We start from the raw sequence: 27720 nt of genomic DNA on the forward strand, positions 1-27720 counted from the left end.
TACAGTCCCGTTACCAGTCTTGACAAACAGAGCTACTGCTTTAAAGTTTTGGATCATTTAAATTAAAATTTCCAAAGATCAGTAAACACACAAAGTGAATCTGTGCCAGGAAGCGCAAAACTTCACTGTTTGATGAATTCAGTTTCACAGGTGACGAAAGATGGAAGGAGGAAGAGCGTTTTCAAAAGTCATAGACACGAACTGATGAAACCTTGCAGTTAGTTTCAAATATTTTAATCAGATGCAGTCACATGATTATTTAATAAATGTGACAACAACTGTAATGTGTGAGAGTATGGTGTGGTTCTGCAGGAGGTCTTGATGAGTCTTTATCTTTGTCTGAGTGTTGGTAAGTTTCCTGGCTGGTCTCAGTTTTATCGGTCGAAGGATAAAGATGCTCAAACACTTTGTGAAGGTTCGCTCAGACCTGCAGACGCCATAGAGCAGCAGCAGCACGCAGCAACAGGACGTGACGACTGTCATTACGGAGGTTAGGGCCGCACAGTGGCGAGGTGGTTAGCACTGTTGCCTCACAGCAAGAAGACCTCGACTCCACCATCTCTGTTTTCTGTGTGGAGTAGGTGGGTGCTTCTCCTTCCAAACACATGCAGCCAGTGGGCTTATTTTAACCATGATTCTAAATTGGACATAATTGTGAATGGTTGTCTGTCTCTCTGTGTTAACCCGTACCCGCCTCCCGCCCTTCGATACCTTCGCTACCTGCAATAGGCTCCACCCATGTGGAGCCTATTGCAGGTAGCGAAGGGCTGTGGAAAGTAATGGATGGATGTAAGAGTTTTTCCTTTTTTCTAATGGTAATGGTTTTTACCACCCCTGGTTTTTCATTTTACTTCACTGTAATGACCTTCCTGTGTTACCATGGCAACATGACTGCCTAAGAAAAGCCTGAAAAGACAGCATTAAACCTGAAGACACGTCAGTGGCTACAGATCCAGGCCGCTGACTCCTACCTGCAGGTCAACGGTTCAGTCCGGCACGTGATCCAGACTGACTCGGGGATCTTGGATCAGGACTCCTGCAGGCTCAGACGCCTCCTGGTGGAGAGTCAGACTGCTGCATCAAGTGTTCAGACATGAAAGAACCCAGGAGGCGAGCGGTAAAGTTCAGAAACAGCTTTAATGTCTGTGTGGGGATCTGTTCAGTGACATCAGAAGTTTCCGTCTGCGTTTTTGTCCCTGTAACGTGATGAGGTCTGACAGCTGTGTGTGTGTGGGCGGAGCACACGTGCATGTACACCATACAATAAATAAACATGTTATATACAAATACAGTCGTAACATATTCACACTTCACTTTGATGTGAGTAGATTTCATCTCAAAGATCAGACTGTGGTCACGTCCCATCAGGCTTCACTCAGTAACCCACGACGACGCCAAACTTTCATTTAGCAGTTCATGTTGGGCAGAAAGCTGCAGCTTTCTAAAAGCTGGCCAATCAAAGAAAGCTAAAACAGGAGGATTATTCTGAACTGTGAATCATGCAAAGCTGCTCAGTCTGAGAATAAAGAGGCGGAGCCAAGCAGCACAGATCTCCACCTGAAAACTTCTGGAAGCCTCAGTCAGAACTCCATCTGATTTTCATCCACATTTAAATTCTGGACTTTTGTCTTGTGTCGCTCGGCGTGGCCGAGTGTGGGCTGATGATGTCAGTCGGATTCTTTTAAAGGTCAATCTACTCACAGTTAGCACGATTTTATTTTCCAAGTGATTATAAGAAAAGAGTTGATAAATTATTGATTTATAAAATAAAGCTTCAGTTTCAATTGACCTTTTCAAAATAAAAGCCTCCACATGCCCCTGGGACAAGCCCCTCTGAGCTGACTGCAGAGGTGCACCCTGGGTAATGTAGGTGGGGTTTAAACTGTCCATTCAGTCGTCCTGTGACAACATGGATGATGTCATAGTTCAGGTGCTCGCTGGGAGCTGAACCTGAGGCAGGTGGAGCTGTGTCCCGGCCCCCTCCGGTCAGTCTAAATGACTTCTGTGTTGAGTTTCTTCTTTTCTGGTTCTGCTGCGCTCAGAAACCTGATTTGTCCCTCCTCCTCATCCGGCCATGCTCGCTGGTGGCTTTTCTGTCCTCTCTGTGAAGACGATGATGTCACAGAGGACCAGCAGGAGGTGTGTCCACAGTTCCTGCAGTGACCCTGCAGAACAAGGGCGGTGGTCAGCACCACCATGGTGAGCGTCACCCCTGCCAGCACCAGCACGATGATGAGCTGCACGTCTGACAGGCCGGCGCCACTGCGCTCACTCACAGTCACTTTCAGCAGTCTGTCACCGTGACGGCTGCTGTTCCTACCGTCGCCGCTGCTAGTTGTGATTCTCTGGCTCCTCCCTCTACGTCCTCCTCCCTCCCACCCAACCGTTGTCCAGCCGGGTTTGCCGGCGTCGCTGCTAGTTGGCGTCTCACAGATGTCTCCAGTGAAGCCAGGCCGGCAGACGCAGTGGAAGCCGCCAGCGCGGTCGAGGCAGCGGCCCCCGTTCAGGCACGGCTGACTGGCGCAGTCGTCCAGGTTGACGGTGCAGAAGCGCCCGCTGAATCCCACAGGGCAAACGCACAAGAAGCGGTTGAACCCATCAACACAGGTGGCGCCATTGGCACATGGCTTCATCAGACAGTCATCAACGTCAGTCTCACAGCGTGGCCCCGTGAAGCCGGCCAGGCAGCGACACGTCAGCTCTGGTGCGAAACCGTCAGCATCCTCACAGAGACCGCCATTTTTACACGGAGACCTGCAGGTAGAGAAGAGGAAGATAAGAAAACCAGCAGACTGCAGCAAACATCAATGCCTGGTTCATAAACAGGAAGTACCAGAACCTGCAGTTCATCTACCGTCCAGCAGAGGCAGCAGTGAGTCAGACTCCCACGTTAAAACTTTACAGCAGAAATTAACGTGTTTACAGCCTGATACACAAACTGTTCTGGGCTCTGTAGATAACATCCCCTCCATAACACCTGTATTAAACTTTTGTTACAGAATAAAGAGAGGAGGAAGTAGATGAGAGCAGAAGAAGAGTGTCAGGATATGCAGATGACACAGTTTTATATACGGGAGAAGACTCTGACAGTTTATCTGGATTTCATGTCAGCGGTCAGAGACAAATGTAACACCCACATTGTTTTGAGGCTTAAAGTTTGGATCATTAGGGGTGTGGCCTAGTTGATAGACAGGTGGACGGTGACACAGGCAGCTGTCCCTAAACTGGACCTCATGACGTGTTTGTGCTGTTGGAGCACTTTTAATGACATCATCAGGCCAATCATATGGCTGCTGTGAGGTTAGTGTACTAACAGAGCATCCAGAAGGCGGAGCTCCAATTTCAAGATTTTATTTGGATGGAGCACTGATTAGCAGAAATCTGTGTCCATGTGATGCTCCGCCCTCTCATCCAAAGTGCTAACTGAAATGCTCAAATCAATGATGTCACAGTGGCCACGCCCATCTGTTCTACAGTTTACGGTCTGCAGGTCGACAACAGTGTGTGCGCCTGAAGCTACTTCCCTCACAGACGTGCTCTTCTCCTTTACTGTAGTAAAATCTGTCAAATGTACTGAAGTCGTTTATTTTTACTGCTGCTGAAAAGTCATGTGACAATTACTAAGCTCATTAATCAGCATAATTATTCTGCTAATTATTAAAAATAAATTCAGCTGAAAACATTCCAGGAAAAACAGGAAACACTTTGTTGTTTGATCGGTAACGTCTGAGTGTGTTAGTGTGTGTCCTCTGAACCATAAGAGGAGCTCACACCTCCTCTGGTGACACGGGCCGGTCCTCTGCTGGCAGCTGTTGCCGTGGAAACCTTGAGGGCACAGACAGGTGAAGTCGCCGCTGTCCTGAATCACACAGGTGGCTCCGTTCTGACACGGCTGCTGCTGCGAGCACACGTTCAGGTCTGACAGACAGCAGGAGACAGGTGAGCTCAGACGCACTGACGGAAAGATGGCAAAAGAAAGATGGCAGACGTTAATGCACAGGTGACCTCTGACCTTTGTCGCAGAAGCGCCCTCCCCAGCCTGGCTCACAGGTGCACTGCCAGGGCTGCTCGCAGGAACCGTGCACGCAGCCGGGCATCGGCATGCAGCGGTCGCACAGTTCGCCGTCCCAGCCAGGGTCACACCTGGAAATGGGAAGGAAGCAAGGAGACATTAGGTGGAAAGTTAGTAAAATAGATCTGTGACAGAAACACAGATCAGGTGAGTTACACCTGTGTAAAGTCCTCCTGAACAAGCCACGAGCTGACAGGCAGCCGGGACATTGATCGGGCAGTGATGGATGATTGATTGATCGATCAATTGATTGATGGAGTGTCACCTGCAGACTCTGAACTCGTCACAATGGCTGTTGGCGATGCTGCAGCTGCAGTCAGTTTCTGCAGGTGAAAAACAGGTTCAGAATCAGAATCAGAATACTTTATTGATCCCTGGGGGAAATTATTTTTTGTTACAGTGCTCCATTTTAAACCAACATTAAGACAAGACAGACAATACACTAACTAAGAATAGTACAATATATACATATATATACATACATACATACATAAGTCACTTATAAATAAATATTTGGAAAAGAAACATGTGTAGTTGTAGCAGCAAACAGTGTGTTAAGTGGATGCGTTGTACAGGTTACATCAGTCACACCTGCACAGACGTTTAACATAGAGCATCAGAGCTCTTCGTTTGTGATGATGATGTCACTGTGCCCCTTTAATCAGATACAAACAGACAGAAGCAGCAAACTGACGTTCATTACCTGAAACAAAGAAAATTATAAAACTATAAAAGCAGCTGAAAGAGCCAGAAACCTGGCCTGATTGGCTGACCAAACACAGCCAATCAGCAGAGAGACTGAGGGGATGCAATCATGTGTTGAGGTGTGGCAGGTAGAGTCAGGTGGAGTCCCTGACCTCTGCTTTAATTTGTCAGTGTTCATTGTTGTTAATTATTTCTCTGTTTTTCTCTGACTGTGCCCCCATCCCCCTCATCATCGTCATCATCCTCATCCCGTTATCATCTTCTTCTTCGTCTTCATTATCTTTACCCTCAAAGTGTTTTTTATCTAGACGCCATTTTGGGACTGCCACGCAGCCACGGAGCTGCCGGGAATACTGAGCGCGCCTCTCATAACTGTAGCAGCAGCTGGGAGTTATGTGAGACCGGTCGGACAGCAGTGCGGGGGCTCCGGCTGACAGCTGGGAGAGCCCGGATTAGTAGGAACAATGAGCCGCCGAGCGCTTCGGAGCGTGCTCAGTGAGGATCCAGCTGTGACAGAGGTTTGTGTGTGTGTGCTGATTGAAGCTTCCTTTCTCACTGGTCTGCTGCTGTCTGATTGGTCAGGGGCACACCTGTGGCTCTCGTTAGCCATCCAATCAGAGTCCCTGATGGAGGCTGTAGTGGTGGAGGCGGTGCGAAAGGTCATGAGGTCACACTGCCTTTAGGAGCCCGCTGTTTCCTCCGAGTGTCCAGTTTAATTTGAGCGCTCGAGTGTTGCCCTCGGCTGTCGCACCGTGCCGCTATCACGGAGTAAAGTAATCTCATTACTGCTGTATCTACTGATGTAATTAGAATACCATACCTCCGATCTCACGCCAACGTCTGTAAGTGTGAAGATCATTTTAACTCAGAGAGAAGAAACTGTGAGTGTGGAGCACGCCGTGTTTCCACGTTAGCATGAAACACGTGACGACAGCTAGCACGCGGCGTTGGGGTTGCAATATTTGATTTTGCTCGTGTGCATCGTGACAAATGAATGCACACGTTTGTAGCCTCTGATCAATGGCTGAGCCTTGAAGCAGCAGTCTACAGAGTGATTGGTGCACAGCAGGAGGAGGTGTGATTATGTGACCTACCTTGACCTGCGCAGGGTGGAGTGATGATACCGTGGAGGACGCAACAGCTCAGCGCCAGCGTGGCGGCTGCAGCTCTGAGCACCCACATATCGACTGGGGCGAAGACGACGGCCTGAAACAGAAAACGGAAAGCTGGTCACGTGACCTGCAGGGTCGTACACACAGCAAGGACTCGACAAGCTGCAGGTAAATGTGAGCGCGCTCAGTAACAGCACAGACACACGAGACATGACAACAGACACAAACCAAACACAAGGCTTTTATTTTTAAATCCACAAAGGAAGGACAGAGCATCAACAGACGCCGGAAGACCGACGGGTACGACTGACTGTGTGAGGTCAGGAGGTCAGGGAGGCAGAGACAAGAGGGACAACCACGGAGCAGGACGCTACAGATACAGAGCGACTGGAAGCTCACCAAAGCGGACACACCATCTCCAATCCTACAAAATAAAAGTGTGAACCAAAAAACACAAAGAGGAAGGTGAACACGAGCCACAGAGCCCAGCGCCGCAGTCACACAGCGAGAGGAAGCTGACCCCAGATCAAACACGCATTGACTCCTGGGAGCTTTTCAAAAGCGTATCTGCGGCGCGGGAAGCTGAGACGCCGCTTATCAAACACAGCACTCTGTGATGATGCCACGGCGCATCTGAGAGAAGCTGTGAAGGAAAAGTTGGAGAGCATCAGGGATGAGGCGGCGAAGCTCAGACAGGAAGTGGAGTGATGCTTCCTGTTTGAGGTGATGTCACTGTACTTCCACATCTCGGGATTCCTGCTGGGATCTCTCAGAGCGTTTGTGTGATTTCTGTCGTTAAGCCTGGGTCAGGAGAGGAGATGTTTCCAGGAAGTGAAGCAGCATTTGATGTGACTGTCTCTTCTCTCCTCAGGAGGTTTTCAGGTGTAATGGCATCTACACAGGAAGTTCTCTCACTGCTGAGTCTGAAAGTCGTCAGCTGACGGTCAGAAACGAGGGAGGAGCTTATTGCTGAGGAGGTGTGGCAGTGCGGCGCTGCCTTGGGATACAGCAGCTGATGGAGAACTCGAGCAATGTTCAGCGGTTCCAAAACATCACGAGGCTTTCTCTTTCCTGCTGTTTGATTTGATTTGATATACCTTTATTAGTCCCACAAGGGGAAATTTCATAAGGCTGCCGACCTACTGCACGCAATGGCAGCGCCATCTTACCCTCCGACCATAGATACATTACACAAAACATCACATGGGGAAGACAGGTCAGAGAGGTATAACAATGGAAAATGCACCATATGAGGAAAGATAAGGAGAAAAAAATAACTCCCCCCAAACTGAGCTCCAACAGGGAGATCAGTTTGAGAACAGAAAAAAACACCTCTGCACATGAAAAAACTCTTAATACACCAAAGAAACACATGACAAGCAACAGGGGGGGTAAAGGTGAGAGACAGACGAATTAGACAGCACATCCGGGCCTGCAGCCTGTGCGCTGGTCTCCTTGATCTCCGTCAGCATCGGAAGGGAATAAGCGTCGAAGGCGTTTGGAAAGGGAGGGAGGATGAGTGTGTGCATATCAGTGTATGTGTGTGTGTGTGTGTGTGTGTGTGTGTGTGTGTGTGTCCAGAGTTCAGCTGAGACAGTGTCCTCCGCCCTGCTAGGCTAAGTAAACAGTCTTCCAGCCAACCCAGGTGGCCTTGCATGGAACAGGAAGAACAGACTAAACACAGTTGTTATCAGGGAGTTTTTGTTTAGTTCCTTCCAATGTAGACAATCCGAATGTTATAGTTTCTTTCCACTGTGTTCCTGTTAATGATAAACTACAAATTTACCCTAAATTACTAAAATATCGATATTTTAATGTGAGAATCGATTCTAGAACATAAATGACTTGTATCGGAGGAATCGATATTTCAGGATCGATCCGCACATCACTAGCCGAAGCTTTAGACTCCCTCCTTGTCCTCCTTCAGGTGCTCGTGGCTCGCTCTGAGCTGGCCTGTTGCTGTAGTGACGGCGCCTCAGGACGCTCTGCCCACGCGCTCGACTCGCAGGCGGGAAAGAGCACGGATCATTTTTCCTGAGATTACAGCGACGAGCTCAACCTCCGCACGGGCAGGAACCGACATGCCAGATCAGTGTGTCTGGCATACCACAGCGCGCGCGCACACACACACACACACACACACACACACACACACACACACACTTTATCCTGCCTGTTTGCTCCAGAAAGAGAAGAATGAGGGGAGTGTATGAGGAGAGATGGCAACAGGTGGCCAATTTAATGCTTCAGCACACACACACACACACACACACACACACACACACACACACACACACACACACACACAACAAGCTGACTCACTGCATCCAAGTGTTTCTGTGGAAATAAACCGGCGGTCTGTGTGAGCGGCATCGACAGGGGGCGGAGACAGGGCTGTGAGGTCCCGCCCTCCACCACGCCTGAGTGTAACCACACACACCTTCAGCTTTCATCGGTGTGTGTTTGTTTTGATGTGTTGTGGAAACTCGCCGTGTGTTTTTCTACGATCGTGTTTAATAACTGGAGGGAGTGGCTAAAAGAATGAACTCGCTGACTCACCTCGCCGCACTCAGGCTGACCACATGTCGGCCAGTGTGCGGCGAGATTATTTAGTTTCGTTTTTATTACAGCATTTTCACGTGAATTTCATTTTAATATCTTTATTTTCATTTTCCTGTTATTTTAATTTTATTTAAATAATTTTCTTATTTGTTTTATTAACATAATAAAATTATTATAGTTTTATTATGTTTTGGAATATTTTTTATTTGTATTTTTATTCCTTTTTTACTTTTTTATTTTGACTCAAAAAAAATAAATGAATTCATGGATTTTTAGACGTCATGTTTTCAAGATCAGCATTTGGTTTGTTGGCTCCTTGTATGATGTTAGCGTGTGTGTGGAATCCCGAGGCGTCTGCGTATTCTCCCTGGCATCGTGATGCTGATACTGACGCTTCCTTCAGTCTGAAAGATCCTCCAGCCTCAAGGGCGAGCTTTCAGCGGAGCTCCGCCTCGTTCACTGTTTGATGTTCAACTTGTTTTTTCCATTATAACTTCCTCCATCCTTCAGAGGCGGCGAGGGTTTGTACAGCTGTAAACGATACCTGTGAGAGACTCTGTCCCTCAATGGTTTGCTTCAATTACAACTTTAAGACCTACGTCCATCTGTGATTACAACTTCTTCATCAAACCCGCAGACATAAGGCTGCAAAGATGGTGCAAAAGGACTCCACCCATTGCACAGCTGGGGGAATTTATGGGGTGTTTATGGGGGAGGACGAGGTGAAACATGAAGAAATGTTTCAGGAAATGAAACGATAAACGTGAGTGCGAGGCTGAGTGCACACCGCTGGCAGCCAGGAAGCAGATGAGGAGGAACATCTTAGAGCGTCTTTGATGTCGGCGACTCTGACTGGTCGAACGATCCGCTAACAGGAACACTGAGAACGGTGCCTTGCACTGCAGGTCGGCGCCGTTGCCCTGGCAACAGAGTCAGAGAATGGGGGATAGGAGGGGCAGCGGGTTTCCGTGGACGCAGGCAGGATGCGGATGCTGTCCCCACTGTGATGTTTCTGAGGGTATCATCAGTCTGACACGGCTTGCATCACCGTGTGTTCATGCATCATAATGCCTGCTGCTAGGGTCAAAGGTGAAACAGCCTCTGAGAGCTGCAACATTTCACTCCGCAGACTCTGCTGTGAAGCTGCATCTAACTGAATCTAGCTGGACAAGAGTTGACCAATCACAGAACATCTTCAGAAACAAACCACTCATCCAAACATCCATCCTTCCATCTAAACATCCATCCATCAAACATCCATCCATCCATCCATCCAAACATTCATCCTTCCATCCATCCATCCAAACATTCATCCATCCATCTAAACATCCATCCATCCAAACATCCATCCATCTAAACATCCATCCATCCATCCAAAGATCCATCCATCCATCTAAACATCCATCCATCCATCTAAACATCCATCCATCATCATCCATCCATCCATCCTTCCATCCTTCAATCCATCCATCCATCCATCCATCCATCCATCCATCCATCCATCCATCCAAACATTCATCCTTCCATCCATCCATCCATCCATCCAAACATTCATCCATCCATTCATCCATCCTTCCATCCTTCAATCCATCATCATCCACCCATCCATCCATCCATCCATCCATCCATCAATACATCCATCCATCCATCCATGCATCTAAACATCCATCCATCCATCATCATCCATCCATCCATCCATCCATCCATCCTTCCATCCTTCAATCCATCATCATCCACCCATCCACTCATCCATCCTTCCATCCATCCATCCATCCATCCATCCATCCATCCATCCATCCAAACATTCATCCTTCCATCCATCCATCCAAACATTCATCCATCCATCTAAACATCCATCCATCTAAACATCCATCCATCCAAACATCCATCCATCCATCCATCCATCTAAACATCCATCCATCCATCTAAACATCCATCCATCATCATCCACCCATCCACTCATCCATCCATCCATCCATCCAAACATTCATCCAAACATTCATCCTTCCATCCATCCATCCATCCAAACATTCATCCATCCATCTAAACATCCATCCATCCATCCATCCATCCATCCAAACATTCATACTTCCATCCATCCATCCAAACATTCATCCATCCATCCATCCATCCATCCATCCATCCACTCATCCATCCATCCATCCATCCATCCATCCAAACATTCATCCACTCATCCATCCATCCACTCATCCATCCATCCATTCATCCATCCACTCATCCATAATTCATCCATCCATCCATCCATCCATCCATCCATCCATCCATCCATCCATCCATCATCATCCATCCAGCCATCCATCCAGCCATCCATCAATACATTCATCCATCCACCCATCTATAATTCATCCTTCAATCCATCATCATCCACCCATCCATTCATCCATCCACTCATCCATAATTCATCCTTCCATCTATCCATCCATCATCATCCACCCATCCATCCATCCATCCATCCATCCATCTATCCATCAATCCATCATCATCATCCATCCAGCCGTCCATCCATCAATACATTCATCCATCCACCCATCCATAATTCATCCTTCCATCTATCCATCCATCATCATCCACCCATCCATCCATCCATCCATCCATCCATCCATCCATCCAGCCAGCCATCCATCCATCAATACATTCATCCATCCACCCATCTATAATTCATCCTTCCATCCTTCAATCCGTCATCATCCACCCATCCATCCATCATCATCCATCCATCCATCCATTCATCCATCCACTCATCCATAATTCATCCATCCATCCATCCATCTATACATACATTCATCCATCCACCCATCCATAATTCATCCTTCCATCTATCCATCCATCCATCATCATCCATCCATCCATCCATCATCATCCATCCATCCATCCATCCATCCATCCTTCCATCCTTCCATCCATCATCATCCACCCAGCCACTCATCCATCCATCCATCCATCCATTCATCCATCCATCCATCCATCCATCCATCCATCCATCCATCCATCCATAATAGCTGTTTCCATTAATGTGACTGTATGCAGTGAGCTACTGAGCTACTTTGTTAACCAAAGTGTCAGATGTGAAAACATCAGTGCGTTTCTGTAGAGTTTTACAGATAGTTAGGACTGGGGTCAAAGTTCACATGAGCAGAAGTTCTCCCTGTCCAGTTCCAGTTCTGTGTTTAACTGTGAGTTAACCTGCATCAGCTCATTTTAGGCTAACCTAAGCTCTATTTAGACTGTTTTAGAGGCGCTCAGTAACAGCCTAATGAGTTTGACAGAATGATAACGCTGAAAACAAAGCATCACTTTCACTGGTTTACAGAAACATTCAGATTCACAGTCTGGTGTGAAATCAGAGCTTGAAACAAAGAACAAAGAAACTCATCCTCACATTCAGTCACACAGGAGGTGAAACGGTAAAACCTTCAAGAACTTCAAGAACACAGCACCGACTGATGGAACTATAACGTATAATGACTGCCAACCATCTGTGCAACGCCAGCTGTTCCTGATGAAGGTGAATATTTCTTTCCTCTTAAGCAGAGAGCTGAAGGACCATTAAACCTCACTGTAAAACTGCCCTGAATCACAGCATTTAATTCAGCTGCTGCAGCTCCTGATCCACCTGATGGTTCCACATGTCAGGAAGAGCCACACACCACACCTGCCTAATCACTTGCTGCAGCTGGGTCTAGAGATGGCTTTATAAGTAACGCTACTTACTACAGCCAGCTTGAAGGCCTGTGGTACATAGCTGATTATTAGATATAGGTTGATCATATTTAAGATTGAAGCATTAATTAATGGCAGGACCTCTTTGAGCAGTTTTGTAGGAATGGGGTCTAAAAGACACATTGATGGTTTGGAGGAAGTAATTATTGAAGTTAACTCAGAAAGACATCTACTGTGATAAAGTCCACTCCCCACTGCTCAGTATCAGGAAACACTGTTAAATGTTCAGTTTCTATGCCATATGTTAAAACAAGATCTAGAGTGTGATTAGAGTGGTGGGTGGGTTCTTTCACATTTTGACAGAAGCCAGTTAAGCCTGAACTCCCTTCATATGCACAGGTCTGAGGACACACCTGGGTGACTCGGGACTGGAACTGTGGCTGAGCTGCAGCAGCTGGACTCTGCAGGTGTGCGCCATATTTGACTGACAGACAGTATTCAAAAGACTGAATGCCTGAAACCTGATTTCTCTCCGATGACCAGCAGGGGGCGACTCCTGTGATCTGAGAGCAAATGTACGCCCTGCTCAGTGCACAGGCTCAGTCTCTGGTTGCAGGTTTGACTGAATGAAACATGAGCTTCCCAAAGGTCATCACTGAATGGACTCTTAGGCAGGTTAACATTTACTTCCTGTCATGTGACTCATATTCCTTTGGTGGATGTTTGTGGTAAACAGGACAGTTTGTACTCAGTCATCCCTGTAGGCTCATAGCTCAGGCTCTAAACACTCAGTTTATCAGTTTTTTCTGCTCTGGGATCTGTATGATGTCAGAGAGAGAGGATGGTAGTCCCACCCACTTGCTGGCAGCAAATCAGAAGAAAGCTAGTTAAGAAAAAGGGAGGATCCCATTGGTATAAGACAAAGAAGGCTCATTATGAGCTGTGAATCAAGCACAGCTGCTCTGAGTGAGAGAACAAAAATAAGGAGCTGGAAATGAACCGCACCGCGTCAAGCTTTACATTTTAGGAAATAAAACCCCAAATTACCAATTGTTCTGTAGAGGTCAGAGGTAGAGCTGACGCAGTAGTCCATTAAACCACCACAGAAGAAGTTTATTTGTTTGGTATTTAATTGTCAGTTTCTATCAATATCTCCTCAGCCCCAGTGATCCTTACAGTCACATGATCTTTACGTCATGTTTGTTCCTGACTCTGTTTCACTCTTTGAATTTACCAGTGGAAAACAAGGAGAAACCTTGTGGTTTTGTCACCTTCTCACACGCGACACCGACATCTTAAAAATAACTGCGAGCCAAAGAAAACATCCAGCAGCCCGCACCAATCAGAGATGTCAGGAAGTCTGTACCTGCTGCACGGCAAAGTTTAGAGAGCGCAGCCTGGAAACCAGAGCCAGAGTGTGATCTGCGATCTGATCTGCGATCTGAGCCTCAGGAACTCTGGACTCTGCAGCAGCAGCGCTCAGTGACAGCTCTGAGCTGTTAGGGTGCTTACCTCGAGCTGGCAGCTTCCTCCTCGCTGATCCGCTGTCACAAACCAACTTGATATTCAGCTGCCGTCCACCCCGTGTCTCCAACACACACTCGGACACGCACACACAAAAACACTGTGGGACACACACTGCGCCGTCGTTCAGAGTGTGTGTGTTTGAAGCTGCAGACGAACGACGGGGAGGCGCTGCTCCGGCCGTCCTCCCCTCCTCAGAAAACACTCCCCCTCTGCAGGGTACGACCCCGACACAGCCCCCTCTGTGTGTGTGTGGAGGAGGGGCTGTGTGCTGTTACATGTGATCAGAGCAGGTTTACTCACCTGGAGCAGGGCTCTCAGGTGTAATGGGTGCTGATTGGCCGATTACGCTCGGAGCTGAACATACTCCTTTGACCTTCAGCTTTTTTTCACACTGACTTTAAACAGGAAAACCCACAAAATCCACGAATATGATATTAATCATGTGACTACTTTTCCTGAAAATGTCCCAACAAACGGCCGGCTCACCTGACTGAGGAGGCGGGTCGAGTCTGTGGCATTGTCACAGCTCATCTCTTTTAGCTCCACCACAAATCACAGAAACGTTCATAAGGACTTATGAAAGGTTTCTATAATAAAGTCTGAGTGACGGATCAGGTGACAGCGCTCTGACCACCTGCGCAGTCTGCAGGTAAACATCTACAGCATGACGCTGGCTAGCCTCTGTGCTACGGGAACTTCCTGTGGCGAACCCAGCCGCCACGCAAGGCTTCACGGTACTAAAGGCAAACTTATTACTGAAGTCGCTGCTCTGGAGCAGCAGGTATGAATACACTCAGAGCAGAGACTCCCACAAACAGCTGGATGCAACAATGAGCCTGTAAGTCAGAGCGCTGCCTGCAGGGGGCAGCAGGATGCCCCTGTGTTTGTGTGGCAGAGATTAATGCACGATGTGTGTGTGGTTCACAGTTTGTGTAACTGGCGGCGGCAGAAAAACACTCTGCAGTGTTCCAAGCAAGTCTCCTCCCCCTCTCCTCCCCAAGTGTTTGTTCAGGCCTCCCTCCTCTATCTGATCCTCCTCTCGTCTGTTATGTCTCTGCGCCTCAGCTCCCAGCAGGGCGAGCGCTGTCTGCGTTTGTTACTGAATCAGATCCGCCTTCAGATCGGGCGCTGCCTCACGTCCCGGCAGGCTCGGACTCGCCCTGCCTGGAACGCCGTGGTGCTTTTAAATGTTTTAAAGAGACTCTGAGGGAGCCACAAGCTCTCAGAGGAGAAGCTTCACTTTGACCCTGAAGCTCTGAAACAGCTCCACTTTGCACAAATCAGACCTTTCTTTATTCAGCAGACTGAACAGCGCCCGAGGAGATTCCTCAGACTGTTCTACAGTTTGACCTTTGACCTTTGCTTTGACCTTTGCTTGGAACCTCCCAACAGTTCAAACTGGTTCTGGTGTCAGATCGGTTTGCTCAAACTGCTCAACACTGCAGATATCCACAAAACCAGATTATTACCAGATGTCACAGTTTCATCTCTGAGCATGAACACCAATACCAGGCTCAACTTTTACCCAGAATGCACTTTGTCAACTTTCCAAGTGAAAATGGGGAAAGAGATGAAAGTGGGCAGTGTGTGAGGGATCATCACCCTGAAGCTGAGAGAGCAGGAACCTGGTTCAGAGTCAGACCGAGGGCCGGGCGGTGGGACTAAAGCTGATCTGGGTTCAGCTTTGATGGCTCTGGTTTGGAGCAGAGCAGGTGTACGGGGCTGTGACACTTTCACAGATATTTTTATCCGATGATGGTTTGGTTCTGCTCAGGTGATGAACCAGGTGATGCTGGGGCGGACAGGGAACTCGGGCCATGCTCACGGGACAAAGTGTCGCCGCTGTGAGACGGTCCTCGGCCCTCTCAGAGAGCTCCTCTGGACCTGATCTTTAACAACCTGCAGGATCTGTGTGGCGGGAACATGACGCAGCTTCAATGGTGGAGGACGAGGCTATGACGCCCGCTCCCTCCATCCTCAGCAGCGTGTGTCTATCGATCAATAATCAATACCTGCTGGTTACTTGACTTCAGCTTAGCAGTAACTCGATCCTCCCGTGATGGCATCTGGATCTGAGCATGTACCGAGGTTTGCCCTGCGGTGGGTAGCGGGTTAATATAGGTAGCAGCGCTGTTGAGGGGTTGATGATGGTGTAACCTGCAGCCAGGGCAGCTGGGAGATTCCCGTGTTGGAGCACCGGAGTCACATCGAAGCTCTGTTTACCCTGGGGGGGTTCAGCCTTGACCCCTCCATCACCGCAGCAGCTGAGGAAGCCTCGTGCACACATACCCACTCTCAGGGTGATTAATAACCAATGTGTGTGACCTCTGACCCCAACATGCAGCCGTTTCAGCCTGAGAGCAAACACCGACATGCTCGGGAGGTGTGAGGTTTCACTGAGAATCTCTGCGTCTCTGAAGGGCCACAGCAGTTTGTGTTTAACTCTGTGAGGCTGTTATCAGTGATGACCCCTGACCTCTGACCCCTGAGCTTGGAGAGAAGCAGTAAACAGTGTTTGATGTTTATCAGAATGACTTTTGTCTGACTGCTGAGACAAGAACAAGTTTAAACCTAAAGAAATCTTGTGAGTGGGTAACAATGCTCAGTGAGGATGACTCAGACCAGCAGGCCCAGTTCTGCTCTGGTTCTGGTTTTAGAGAAACTTCCTGAACCTGGGCGTGTCCGTGTCCTTCCTGTCCTGCTGTAATGGTGTCTGAGTCTAATCCCTGAATGTAGTCTAAAATAATCCCGGCTCCTCTTCATGCAGTCTTCCTCCTGCCGGCTAGTTCCTGAGGTCAGAGAGACACGAACAGCTGCCGGGACTCAAACCGCCGGCGTGTTCTCCATTCCTCTCATTCCTCCCATAGCCATTGGGAGGGGGGGGGGGGGGGAGCATTGTTGTGGAGCAGCTGGACATTGTCTTCTTCTTTGCGGGCAGCGAAGACTCGATGAGCTCAGCAGCTGCTGTGTGTCATCACTTTACACACACACACAGTTTTTTTTCATATCCTTGTGGGGACATCTAATTGACACAATACCTTCCATAACCCCAACCCCAAGCCTAGACCTAACCGTGACCTAACTGTGACATTTTCAAAAATGCCTTCAAACTCGTGGGGACAGGTCCAAACATAGTACACACACACAGGTGGATGAAAGTTTAATGACCTGCAGGAGGAAGTGGGACACTGCAGAGGGGACAGCATGACAGTGAAGCGACATGTCACATGTCCTGCTGCCACACTGCAGGGAAGCGTGTGCCCTCAGTCCTGTCTGCAGGTGCCGACAGATGGATAAAGACACCAAAACTGTAACCGCCTGCTTCACGCCGTCCAAACTGATCTGCAGAATACCGGTAATCATCACAGAAGAAGAACAATCAAACATCTGCAAATAATAAACAAGGCATCCCAGCCTCTCCTCAGTCACTGTGTCCTCTGTCAGGGGCTCGTTAGCATCACTGATATCCAAACAGCTGAGTCTGAGCCCCGCCCCCTCTGTCTCACCTGTGTCAGCCTGCTCTCCCAGGTTCTGCAGTTTGGGGGCTGAGCTCAGAGATCAGCCCACCTCACCCCTACTTGCACTCCGTATATAGATGTGAAGAAATAAAATGCAGTTTGTCCCTTGATTTTTTGTTTTAACTTGTGTTAAAATAAGTTCTTTAAAAAGCCAAAAATGATTTAATATGAAGACAACATGAGCCGAGAGTACAAACATGCTGAGGCTGTTAGTTCAGTCAGAGAGTCACAAAAGTCACAAACGCATGTCTGCACGAACACAATGACAGCAGAAGTGCTGCCCTGTGTCTGCGCAGACAGAGCTGTGTTTATTTGGTCGTTCAATCAAAGGCTTCAGTTAGTTACAATCTGCGTTCACGTTTGTAGTTTTGTTTTGTTTGACAATATTTGATATTTAAAAAACAAACATTTTCAAAATTATTGGTGGGTGGTTTCTTGTTTATTTTTTGTACTACTTGAACACTTGGCTGTCCAATGAGACGACAGTGCCAGCAGCGGCTCATTTCAGTTTGACACCCCTGATGAACTTACCTGAATGAACTCTGTTCTGTGGGCGTGACATCAGGTGAAAGGCAGACAGCTCAGGTAGGAAGGTCCAGAAACACCTGGAAGGTAGAGAGGAACAGGTAGACAAACGGCACATGTGCACGGGGTTTACTGGGTCAGCTGTGAGCGGCTGATTACAGCTACAGACTCACACACCAACACAGACTCTGATCAGGACACACATGTGGATGCGCAGAACTTTGTGTCATCAGAAACTGAATTTGAATAATTTAAATTCGAATATGAATTGCTCAGATTGAATCTGAATTGTAACTTAATAAATGCTTTTTAAAACTGAATTTGAATTAGCCTGATTTGAAATTCAATGTATTATAATAAACTTTATTTATAAAGCACACTTAAAAACCAAGGGTATGCCAAGGTGTTTAACAAGTAAGATAGAGTATAGGAGGAGGATAATAGAAATAGGACCAAAGCAAGTACTAAGTATGCAAGCAGATAACTGTCACTGATACATAGGAAAGCAACAGGTATAGAGCAAACAAGAATTTAAATGAGCATAAAAGTGCATGATATAAAATCATAAAAGAAATATTAACTAGAGGGAAAGGCAAGATTGAATAAGTGGGTTTTTAATCGTGATTTGAACAGTGCAATGGAATCAGATGCGCGGAGGTCGAGAGGAAGGTTATTCCACAGTCCCGGGGCAGCCAGAGCAAACGCACGGTCACCCCGGGACTTCAGCCGAGATCTGGGTCGGGTCAGAAGTAGTTGAGTGGCAGATCTGAGTGTTCTAGCAGGAGTATGTGGTTTGAGAAGCTAGAAAAGCTAGCAAAGGAACCCAGGGCAGCACAGAGTTGGGCACGAGGGATTTTACTGTTGAAAACCACAGTCTCAGTCTTCTTATCATTTAAAACGAGGGAATTACTCAGGAACCATTCTTTGACCTCCCGCATGCATTCTTGAAAGTAGTGCAGGGACACAGCAAGGTCGTCAGTAAGGTCAAAATAGATCTGTATGTCATCGGCATAACAGTGGAAGGCAATATTGTATTTTTCAAAGATTGCTCCTAGAGGGAGCAAATACAATGAGAAGAGAATAGGGCCTAAAACTGATCCTTGAGGTACACCACAACAGACCGGAGCGGAGGAAGAGGAGAAGGTGCCTAAGTGAACTGATAAGGATCTATCAGCGAGGTATGATTTAAACCTCGTATTGGTTTGAAAATGATCGGAACTAAATTGAAATTGAATTTTATACTTTGAAAATGAATTCATTTGTTTTGAAACTGTATTTTAACCTTTAAAAATGAAGCTCTCAAATAATTTCAGTTTCAGTCCTACAATTCAGTTTTTTGGGACTTACATCCGGTTCTGATTCCAGAGTAATCAAGCGCAGATTAATAGAACTCCGTTTTAGAGGACTGAAAGTGTCACTGACGGGAATCTATAGCATCTTGAGCTGAATTAAGACCTCAGAAGTCATTCGTCATGTCGAATGACCAGCGGATAAACTCTCAGGTTGGTAATAAATGTATTACATGTATAAGAACAAGAAAGAAGAAGAAGAAAGAAAGAAGACCGCTGTCCTGCAACTTTTCCATGTGTTCCTGTTGCAACACATCCATCCATCCATCTATTTGCTTCCGCTTATCCTATCCGGTTGTTCAGTGATGACGCGACGAATCCTACTTCCGGGTCTAAAGTAGTCTGCGTTTAATATGGCTTTTGTGTTGTTAACATGTTTAATGTTATGTATTTTCTTCTATTTAATCTCAAAAAGCTCCTAAAACAGTCAGTGATCACTGTTGACCTCCCTCGGCTTTTATTACCACTAATCATTTATTTAAGCTCAGTTTTTAAAACCTTAGGATGTAACTACAGCCCAGCCCATGCAGCAGTATATGAATGACTAACCTCGTATTGTGGATGGATTATCTCAGTTGTTCTCCTGGCTGAAGTTTGGTCCTTTTACAGCATCCTGCCATGCGATTACATTTGTTCCTGACCACCGAGAACACTCACGTTAACTTTTATCGAGTGGAAAAAAAGTTAGCTTGTTTATATTATGCTAACATAGCTGTGTCGCTAGCAGTCACGTAGCACATCATTATATACCAGCTAGCCCAACTTCAGTAACCCTACAAACGTCACTGCTGTTTAGTTTTCTGTCTTCATTTATGCTGGAAGTGATAGCAGAGCTGTACGTTTGAATTTGTTTCCAAAACCCCGCAGTCAGGACATGCTATATTGTATTTAGATAGAAGCTAGCGAGCTAACTCCCTGCTAACTTCTAACTCCGTTAAATGTCATAAATTCCGTTTTCATGGATGCCTGGATGTTAAACTCAATTGTTACACCTGGTAGAGCAGAACGCTGATCATTTTATTAAAGATGAAAGACTTTAGACAGTTTTTCAACTCTCAGTAATGCCATAGTGATCGTTTGATATATGGACCTGCAGCGGAGTTTAGACCCAGACACGGCTAGTGACGTCAGACTGAACAACCGGATTCAGGGTCGCGGGGGGCGCTGGAGCCTATCCCAGCTATCATAGGGCAAGAGGCAGGGTACACCCTGGACAGGTCGCCAGTCTGTCGCAGGGCCAACACACAGGGACAGACAACCATTCGCACTCACATTCACTCGCACATTCACACCTAGTGGCAATTTGAATTTGTTGCAACACATCTGAATATGATTAGTAGGTCATTGGCAAGACTATCCAGTCTTTAAGTGATGACATGATGAATTCTGCTTCCAGGCCCAAAGTACTCTGCGTTTATTAAGGCTGTTGTGTTTTTAACGTGTTTTAATGTTTTGTATTTTGTTCTGTTTAATCTCAACAAGCCCCTAAAAACAGTCAGTGATCACTGTTGGCCTGTTTTTATCACCACTGTTCATTTTAAAGCTCAGTTTTAAACCCTTAGAATGTAACTACAGCCCAGCCCATGCAGCAGTATTTGAATGACTAACCTCGTATTGTGGATGGATTATCTCAGTTGTTCTCCTGGCTGAAGTTTGGTCCGTTTACAGCATCCTGCCATGCGATTACATTTGTCTCTAACCATCGGGAACCCTCACGTTAACTTTTATCCAGTGGAAAGAAGTTACTGTTCATCCTCCAGCTTTACTGTTTATGCTAACATAGCTGTGTCGCTAGCGGTCACGTAGCACATCATTATATAGCAGCTAGCCCAACTTCAGTAACCCTACAAACGTCAGTGCTGTTTAGTTTTCTGTCTTCATTTATGTTGGAAGTGATAGCAGAGCTGTACGTTTGAATCATTTCAGAAATCTCTCAGTCAGAACATGGTGTATTATATTTAGATAGAAGCTAGCGAGGTAACTCCCTGCTAACTTCTAACTCCGTTAAATGTCATAAATTCAGTTTTCATGGATGCCTGGATGTTAAACTTAATTGTTACACCTGGTAGAGCAGAACGCGGATCGTTTTATTACAGATGAAACTCTCAGTAATGCTGCAGTGATCATTTGACTTTGGGACCTGCAGCGGAGTTTGGGCCCAGACATGGCTATTGACGTCAGATTTAAAGACCAGATAGAACTTGACTGCATGCTGAGGTGGGAGTGGACCAGAAAGTAAGGAAATCCAAAGTGCCATTAAAACCAGGAGAGGTTTCTTATATATTTTAGAAGAAGGTATTATTAAAAAGAATTCAAAATAAATTATCTCAATGCCATATTTTATTTAGGAACCCTAGAGAGCACTTTGCAAAATAACACATTCTTATCATTTCACCCTCTGATGGGACAAGCTACGACTGTCAGGGAAGGTGATGTAGGTACAGAGCATGTGAGAGTGGTCAAGTAAATGTCACTTGTCTAGATGAAGGCACAAGAGGGATCAATGGCAAGGCGTAGAGATTCATTATCTTCAGTCTTCAGTGGACACTCCATTTCTGGCACAAAACACCTGTAAAAGCTGGTCGATTTATGAGGTGCCTTGGTGACCCGACAATTTCAGCCTGTCAAACATAATAATGGAGCAGTATGTTAAAAAAAAATCCAGCTCAAGATGCTGTAGATTCCCGTCAGTGACACTTTCGGTCCGCTTGTAAAACGCAGTTCTATTAATCTGTGCTCGATTACTCTGGAACCAGAACCGATGCAAGTCCCAAAAAACTGAATTGTAGAACTGAAACTGAAATTATTTGAGAGCTACATTTTTTTTTTGTGATTAATATTTTATTGTACTTTTAGAACACTACAGTCCACCGCAGAGACAGATTACATCACATAAAAAAAACATCAGCATAGCAGCAGAAAAGTAGAGAATACCAAACCAAAATGAGGGGGGGGGGGGGGGGCAAACAAAGCAAGAGACAAACAAAAACATGAAAAAAAACAACAACAAAAAACAAACAAACAAAAAAGAAACAAAAACAGCCAGCCTTTGACTATGTGGGTCTTACTGCATGCCACACTCTGACATCCCTGAAAGTGCTTCATCAGAATTCCAATGTCTGTCCCACTCTAAGTTCTAGTCTGTTCGTTTTATTCTGGACAGATATGGATCCCACTTCAGATGGAAACTCTCCACTTTATTCAGGAGCCTGTATGAGAGTTGTTCTAGTGCAGCGAGTCTCCCTAGTTGAATATGCCATACAGAGACAGGTGGGGTGGAAGGGGCCTTCCACTGGGAGATAATGAGTTTACGCCCCAGCATCAATGCAGTCTGTACCCACTCAGCAGCCTTAGGCGGAGCATATTTAAGGAGTGATGGGTCCCCCAAAACAAATAGTCTTGGTGAAAAAGGAATATCCCATCGTATGGTTGATTTGATAAAGTCATGTATCTCAGTCCAAAAATTTGGGTTTTAGGACAGCTCCAAATCATATGGGTCAATGTGCCTACCCCAGTCTGACATCTCCAGCATTCAGGGGACTGTATGAGGTTCGCCCTATACAGTCTGTGTGGCGACAAAAGAGCTACATTTTTAAAGGATAAAATACAGTTTCAACACAAATGAATTCATTTTCAAAGTATAAAATTCAATTTCAATTTAGTTCCGATCATTTTCAAACCAATACATTGAATTTCAAATTAGGCTAATTCAGACCTTCCCAAAGTGTGGGGCCCGCCCCCAAGGGGGGCGCAGAGCCATTGCAGGGGGGGCGCGGTATGAAAAGGAGGGTGGGGGGGAAACAACGCTTGGATACTGCTAGCACCGGGCGGCAACAGAAACGCAAAGCAGGAGATGAAGCATCACTGAATATGTTTCCAAACCAACTTCATTCTAAGCCAAAGACTAGAAAATATGGTGAAGCAAATCTGCCCTTTGGTTTCACCTGCACAGGTGCCGAGGTAGGTCTCCCTGCAGGTTTTCCCTGTCGGGAGCAGCGCTGGGCTGTTCAAATCACGGACAAACAGGATCCCACATTCTTGATTTTTAGTTCAAACACTTGTTGTAATGACTAACTACTCCTGACATGTTGGAGATGTTTGCTCTTTATACAGTGAAGTTACAGCGAGATACAAATAACATCAGGCTAATCCTGCCACGATTTGTTCCCCGGTTCAAATCACGGACAAACAGTTGTTTATGTTTTTAAACCCATTTTGCACAGAGAGGCATTTTTGAAAAATGTATTGATAGCAATGTTGAATATTATTACACATGAAAAAAACAACTACATGTAAAATAATCACACTGTGCCTTTGTAAATGGAGGGACAGTAACTGTGTGTAAAACCTAAAGACAGTCAGATTAACAGTATTTCGTCTCTATCTGCCATTCTGCAATTCATCTCATGTAAACAATAACGTGGCTCACAGCGTGACGTGAAAAAGGCACATACCTTTGACGTTGTGTGACGAACTCTGTATTCCTCGTCCACACTTAAACGCAAAAAAGGAGTTTTAAAAAAATCTCTGTTTTCGGTGATTCGAAACGCCGTTTACATGGATGAAACAGCTGCGTGTTCAAAAATACCCGTGTACACAGCAAAATCTCCAGTGTTAAATTAACACTGGAGAGTGTCTATATGGGTCCACACCTCTGAGTGTTAAATACACAGTGTTGGGAAGGTTACTTTTAAAATGTATTCCATTACAGAATACAGAATACATGCCCCAAAATGTATTCCGTAACGTATTCCGTTACGTTACTCAATGACAGTAACGTATTCTGAATACTTTGGATTACTTAATATATTATCATGTTTTTTACAACAACGTGAATGTACTATTGCTGTGTGATTTATTACTGTTACTGAAGGTCCGCGACTCCGAACTGTAGTAAAGGGACCTCTGACTAATACGGCGGGGTCCCTGTCGGCTCGTAGCCGAAAAATAGCTTTACTTTGTTGTGTGGGTCAACTTTTCTTGCGAGAGACAGAGAGAGGCGTTGAAAGGCTGCTCCAACAGAACTTATTGTTTTCGGAGGAAAACAGGAACACGGTGTACAGTCGAGTCTTAATAGCTTACTTACAACTGGGCTCGTCAGGCTCTCTTCTTGGCTGCAGTGGTTATTATTATATTTACATGCTTCCAGCTCCCGTTTCTCCTCGATGACAACTCGTACCTTTCCACTCCCCTTTTTCTCCCTCCTCGCGCTCACAGACCCATAACGTGTATGGCAGTCCATTCTCCCTGCAGCACGGACTACACTGCCCATGATGCTACATTCTTTAGAGCTATGCTTGTAGCATTCTGCCTGTTAGCTTAGCACAACAACAACAACAACAAAAAGGCGCTCTCTCACCCAGGAAACACACAGTCGCAGAGAGAGAGAGAGAGAGAGCGTCGCCCTGTAACCATGGCAACCGTAACGCTGCCGCCTGGAACAACAGAACGTAGCTGTCAAACAAACCCAAACAGTCCTGACCCGCGACAAAATGAAACAGGAAAGTACCGCAGTGTAATCCATTTATTTCAACAAAGTAACTGTATTCTGAATACCACCTTTTTAAACGGTAACTGTAACGGAATACAGTTACTCATATTTTGTATTTTAAATACGTAACGGCGGTACATGTATTCCGTTACTCCCCAACACTGTAAATACAACACTGTTGAGTGTTAAATTAACACTTTTGACAGTGTTATATGTTTAAAAGTAACCTAGTCAGTTTTGAAGATTAACAAAGACTAACACTGAGCAGTGCTGATTTTCTAACACTGGAAAATAACTCAAAATGTTAGAAATATTTCCGGCCTACCCGACCTTCTGAGGACCCGGCCCACGTAGACCGCGAAGACCGGGTCCTCAGGAGGATGCAGCCCATGAATTTGGACACGACAGTGAGTGAGAAAGGTGACTGGAAAGGAAAAATGCAATGCATCATGGGAATCCCCAGCAGCCTACGTCTATTGCAGCATAACTAAGGGAGGATTCAGGGTCACCTGGTCCAGCCCTAACTATATGCTTTAGCAAAAAGGAAAGTTTGAAGCCTAATCTTGAAAGTAGAGATAGTGTCTGTCTCCTGAATCCAAACTGGAAGCTGGTTCCACAGAAGAGGGGCCTGAAAACTGAAGGCTCTGCCTCCCATTCTACTTTTAAATACTCTAGTGTCCATAAGTTTGTGGTAGAGGCGAGTGGATCGATCCAAACACCAATAGCAGCTCTGGTACTGATATCTGATTAATAATTGCAATATAAGATCGACACTTTATTTCTAACCTCCAAGTTCAGTATGTGGCCCAACTAAATATATTATCTTTTTGGAAATGAGAAGATATACTTCAACCATGCTCTATGAAAAACATCTGAACCTTTTTGTGTTGTCACGTCTATTTGATTTGCCGCCTACGGCACATTCAAACATCACACGACAGGCACATTTACCTGCTGTCCAAAAAAAAAAACCACTTTCAAAATACATGCAAGTAAAACTGGCAAGTAAAACTGACAGTGAAATTACAAATTGATGATTCATCTTTTAACCGGATTATTCGTCCAGAATTGCTGTGCGTTGCTGACCTACAGCAGACAAGAGCTTCTGGACATCTGGACTCACAACTCCAACAGTTGTCAAAGGAGCTTGCAAAGAAAAGCGTCTGGACTTCTTTAAGTTGCTTGAAGACGTTTGACCTCTCATCCGAGAAGCTTCTTCAGTTCTAAGGTCAAATGGTGGAGAGTCCCAGATATAAACCTAGTGGGAGTGACCCCCCACAGAGGGACAAAAGGACCCCCTGATGATCCTCTAATCGCCTGAGCCAAGGTGTGAAACTGGGTGTGGGTCCCAATCAGCCAGAGTTTCGGGTGTGTTCATTGTGAAACCTGGCCCCACCTTATCATGTGATGTCCTGAGGTCAGATGGCCCAGGATGTGAGTGGGTGTTAAGGCGTCTGGGAAGGATCTCAAAACTGGATTATAGATGGCAGAGAGTTGGTGTCGTAAACCCCCGCCTCTGTTCAAAGATGGTCGCTCACAGTGGACATAGATGGCTTCTTTCACTCCTCTTTCAAACCATCTGTCCTCTCTGTCCAAAATGTGAACATTGGCATCCTCGAAAGAGTGTCCTTTATCCTTAAGATGCAGATGGACTGCTGAGTCTTGTCCTGTGGAGGTGGCTCTTCTGTGTTGTGCCATGCGCTTGTGAAGTGGCTGTTTGGTCTCTCCAATGTAGAGGTCTGAGCATTCCTCGCTGCACTGTACAGCATACACCACATTGTTAAGTTTGTGTTTTGGCGTTTTGTCTTTCGGGTGAACCAGTTTGTGTCTGAGCGTGTTGCTGGGTCTGAAATACACTGGGATGTCATGCTTGGAGAAAACTCTCCTGAGTTTCTCTGATACACCGGCTACATAGGGGATGACAATGTTGTTGCGTCTGTCCTTCTTATCCTCCCGAAACACACCCGAAACTCTGGCTGATTGGGACCCACGCCCAGTTTCCCACCTTGGCCCAGGCGATTAAAGGATCATCAGGGGGTCCTTTTGTCCCTCTGTGGGGGGTCACTCCCACTAGGTTTATATCTGGGACTCTCCACCATTTGACCTTAGAACTGAAGAAGCTTCTCAGATGAGAGGTGAAATGTCTTCAAGCAACTTAAAGAAGTCCAGACGCTTTTCTTTGCAAGCTCCTTTGACTACGATGACCTGGATGACTGAGAACCTTCTCAGACAAACTCCAACAGTTTTATCGCTGATCTCCGACTCATCCCAGAGATCTCCAGAACACCGGAGGCTGCCCACTCTCCCCGGCCGGGCGGAAGTGCACGCAGATGGCGCCGAGATCGTAAACAAAGGCGAGGTAGGCGCGGAGGGCTACGGGCTAAGCTAAAGCTAACACCACACCGGCTGCCTTTACCCAGTATTTTTCTCGCCAATGTCTGTTCTCTGGCAAACAAAATGGATGAGATACGGCTCTCCATCACTAACAACAGACGGATTATGGACTCAAATGTCGTGTTTCTCACCGAAACATGGCTGAACAACAGCTGCCCGGACAATGCTATCGAGTTAGCAGGACGCCACACACATCGAGCCGACAGGCTAGCAGATGACTCCGGCAAGACCAGAGGTGGAGGTTTGTGCATTTATATTAACAATGCTTGGTGCATGAACTCCACTACTACTGAGAGTCACCTAATGCGGAGTTTTTAATGGTCAAATGCAGACCTTATTATCTCCCCAGAGAACTCACTTCGATCATACTCACTGCCGTGTATATCCCCCCCGACGCTAATGCTAGGTTGGCCATGAAAGAACTTTCCGCAGCCATTAACAAACACCAGAATAAACACCCCGAGGCTGCTTTTATTGTTGCTGGCGACTTCAACCACATCAACTTAAAGACAGTCCTCCCCAGATTCCACCAACATGTCTCCTGCCACACCAGAGGAGACAAGACTTTAGACCAGTGGTTCTTAACCTGGGTTCGATCGAACCCTAGGGGTTCGGTGAGTCGGTCTCAGGGGTTCGGCAGAGCCTCCACTGCGGAGGTCGCAGAGGTCCAGCCACGCCCGAATTATCGTGTAAATTTGTGATGACACGCCCCCTTCTGGCCATCACTGGCTGCAGACGATCATGCTACACTGCTTGGCCAATCAGGGCTGCGGGGAATGTAGCG

At 46.3% G+C, this 27720-nt stretch overlaps 1 protein-coding gene across 5 annotated transcripts; it reads right to left on the minus strand.

The window, feature by feature from the left end:
* Positions 1–1118: 1118 nt before the first annotated feature.
* Positions 1119–26499, minus strand: dlk2 (delta-like 2 homolog). Of its 5 annotated transcripts, XM_082556571.1 has the most exons (8): positions 24138–26499; positions 23506–23545; positions 17709–17782; positions 5872–5983; positions 4338–4395; positions 4013–4143; positions 3774–3918; positions 1119–2754 (listed from the first exon to the last, which is right to left on the minus strand). In XM_082556571.1, exons 4-8 carry the CDS (start codon positions 5957–5959, stop codon positions 1992–1994), a joined length of 1185 nt encoding a protein of 394 aa, XP_082412697.1. In that variant the 5' UTR covers positions 5960–5983; positions 17709–17782; positions 23506–23545; positions 24138–26499; the 3' UTR covers positions 1119–1991. The 5 variants fall into 5 exon arrangements, with proteins under 5 accessions (XP_082412697.1, XP_082412694.1, XP_082412696.1 ...); XM_082556568.1 differs by lacking the exon at positions 23506–23545; XM_082556570.1 differs by lacking the exon at positions 23506–23545 and having other exon boundaries at positions 24134–26499.
* Between the last annotated feature and the right edge of the window lie 1221 nt (positions 26500–27720).

The sequence above is a fragment of the Aulonocara stuartgranti genome (genome assembly GCF_965226115.1).
Source record: "Aulonocara stuartgranti genome assembly, chromosome: 13".
Taxonomy (NCBI): domain Eukaryota; kingdom Metazoa; phylum Chordata; class Actinopteri; order Cichliformes; family Cichlidae; genus Aulonocara; species Aulonocara stuartgranti.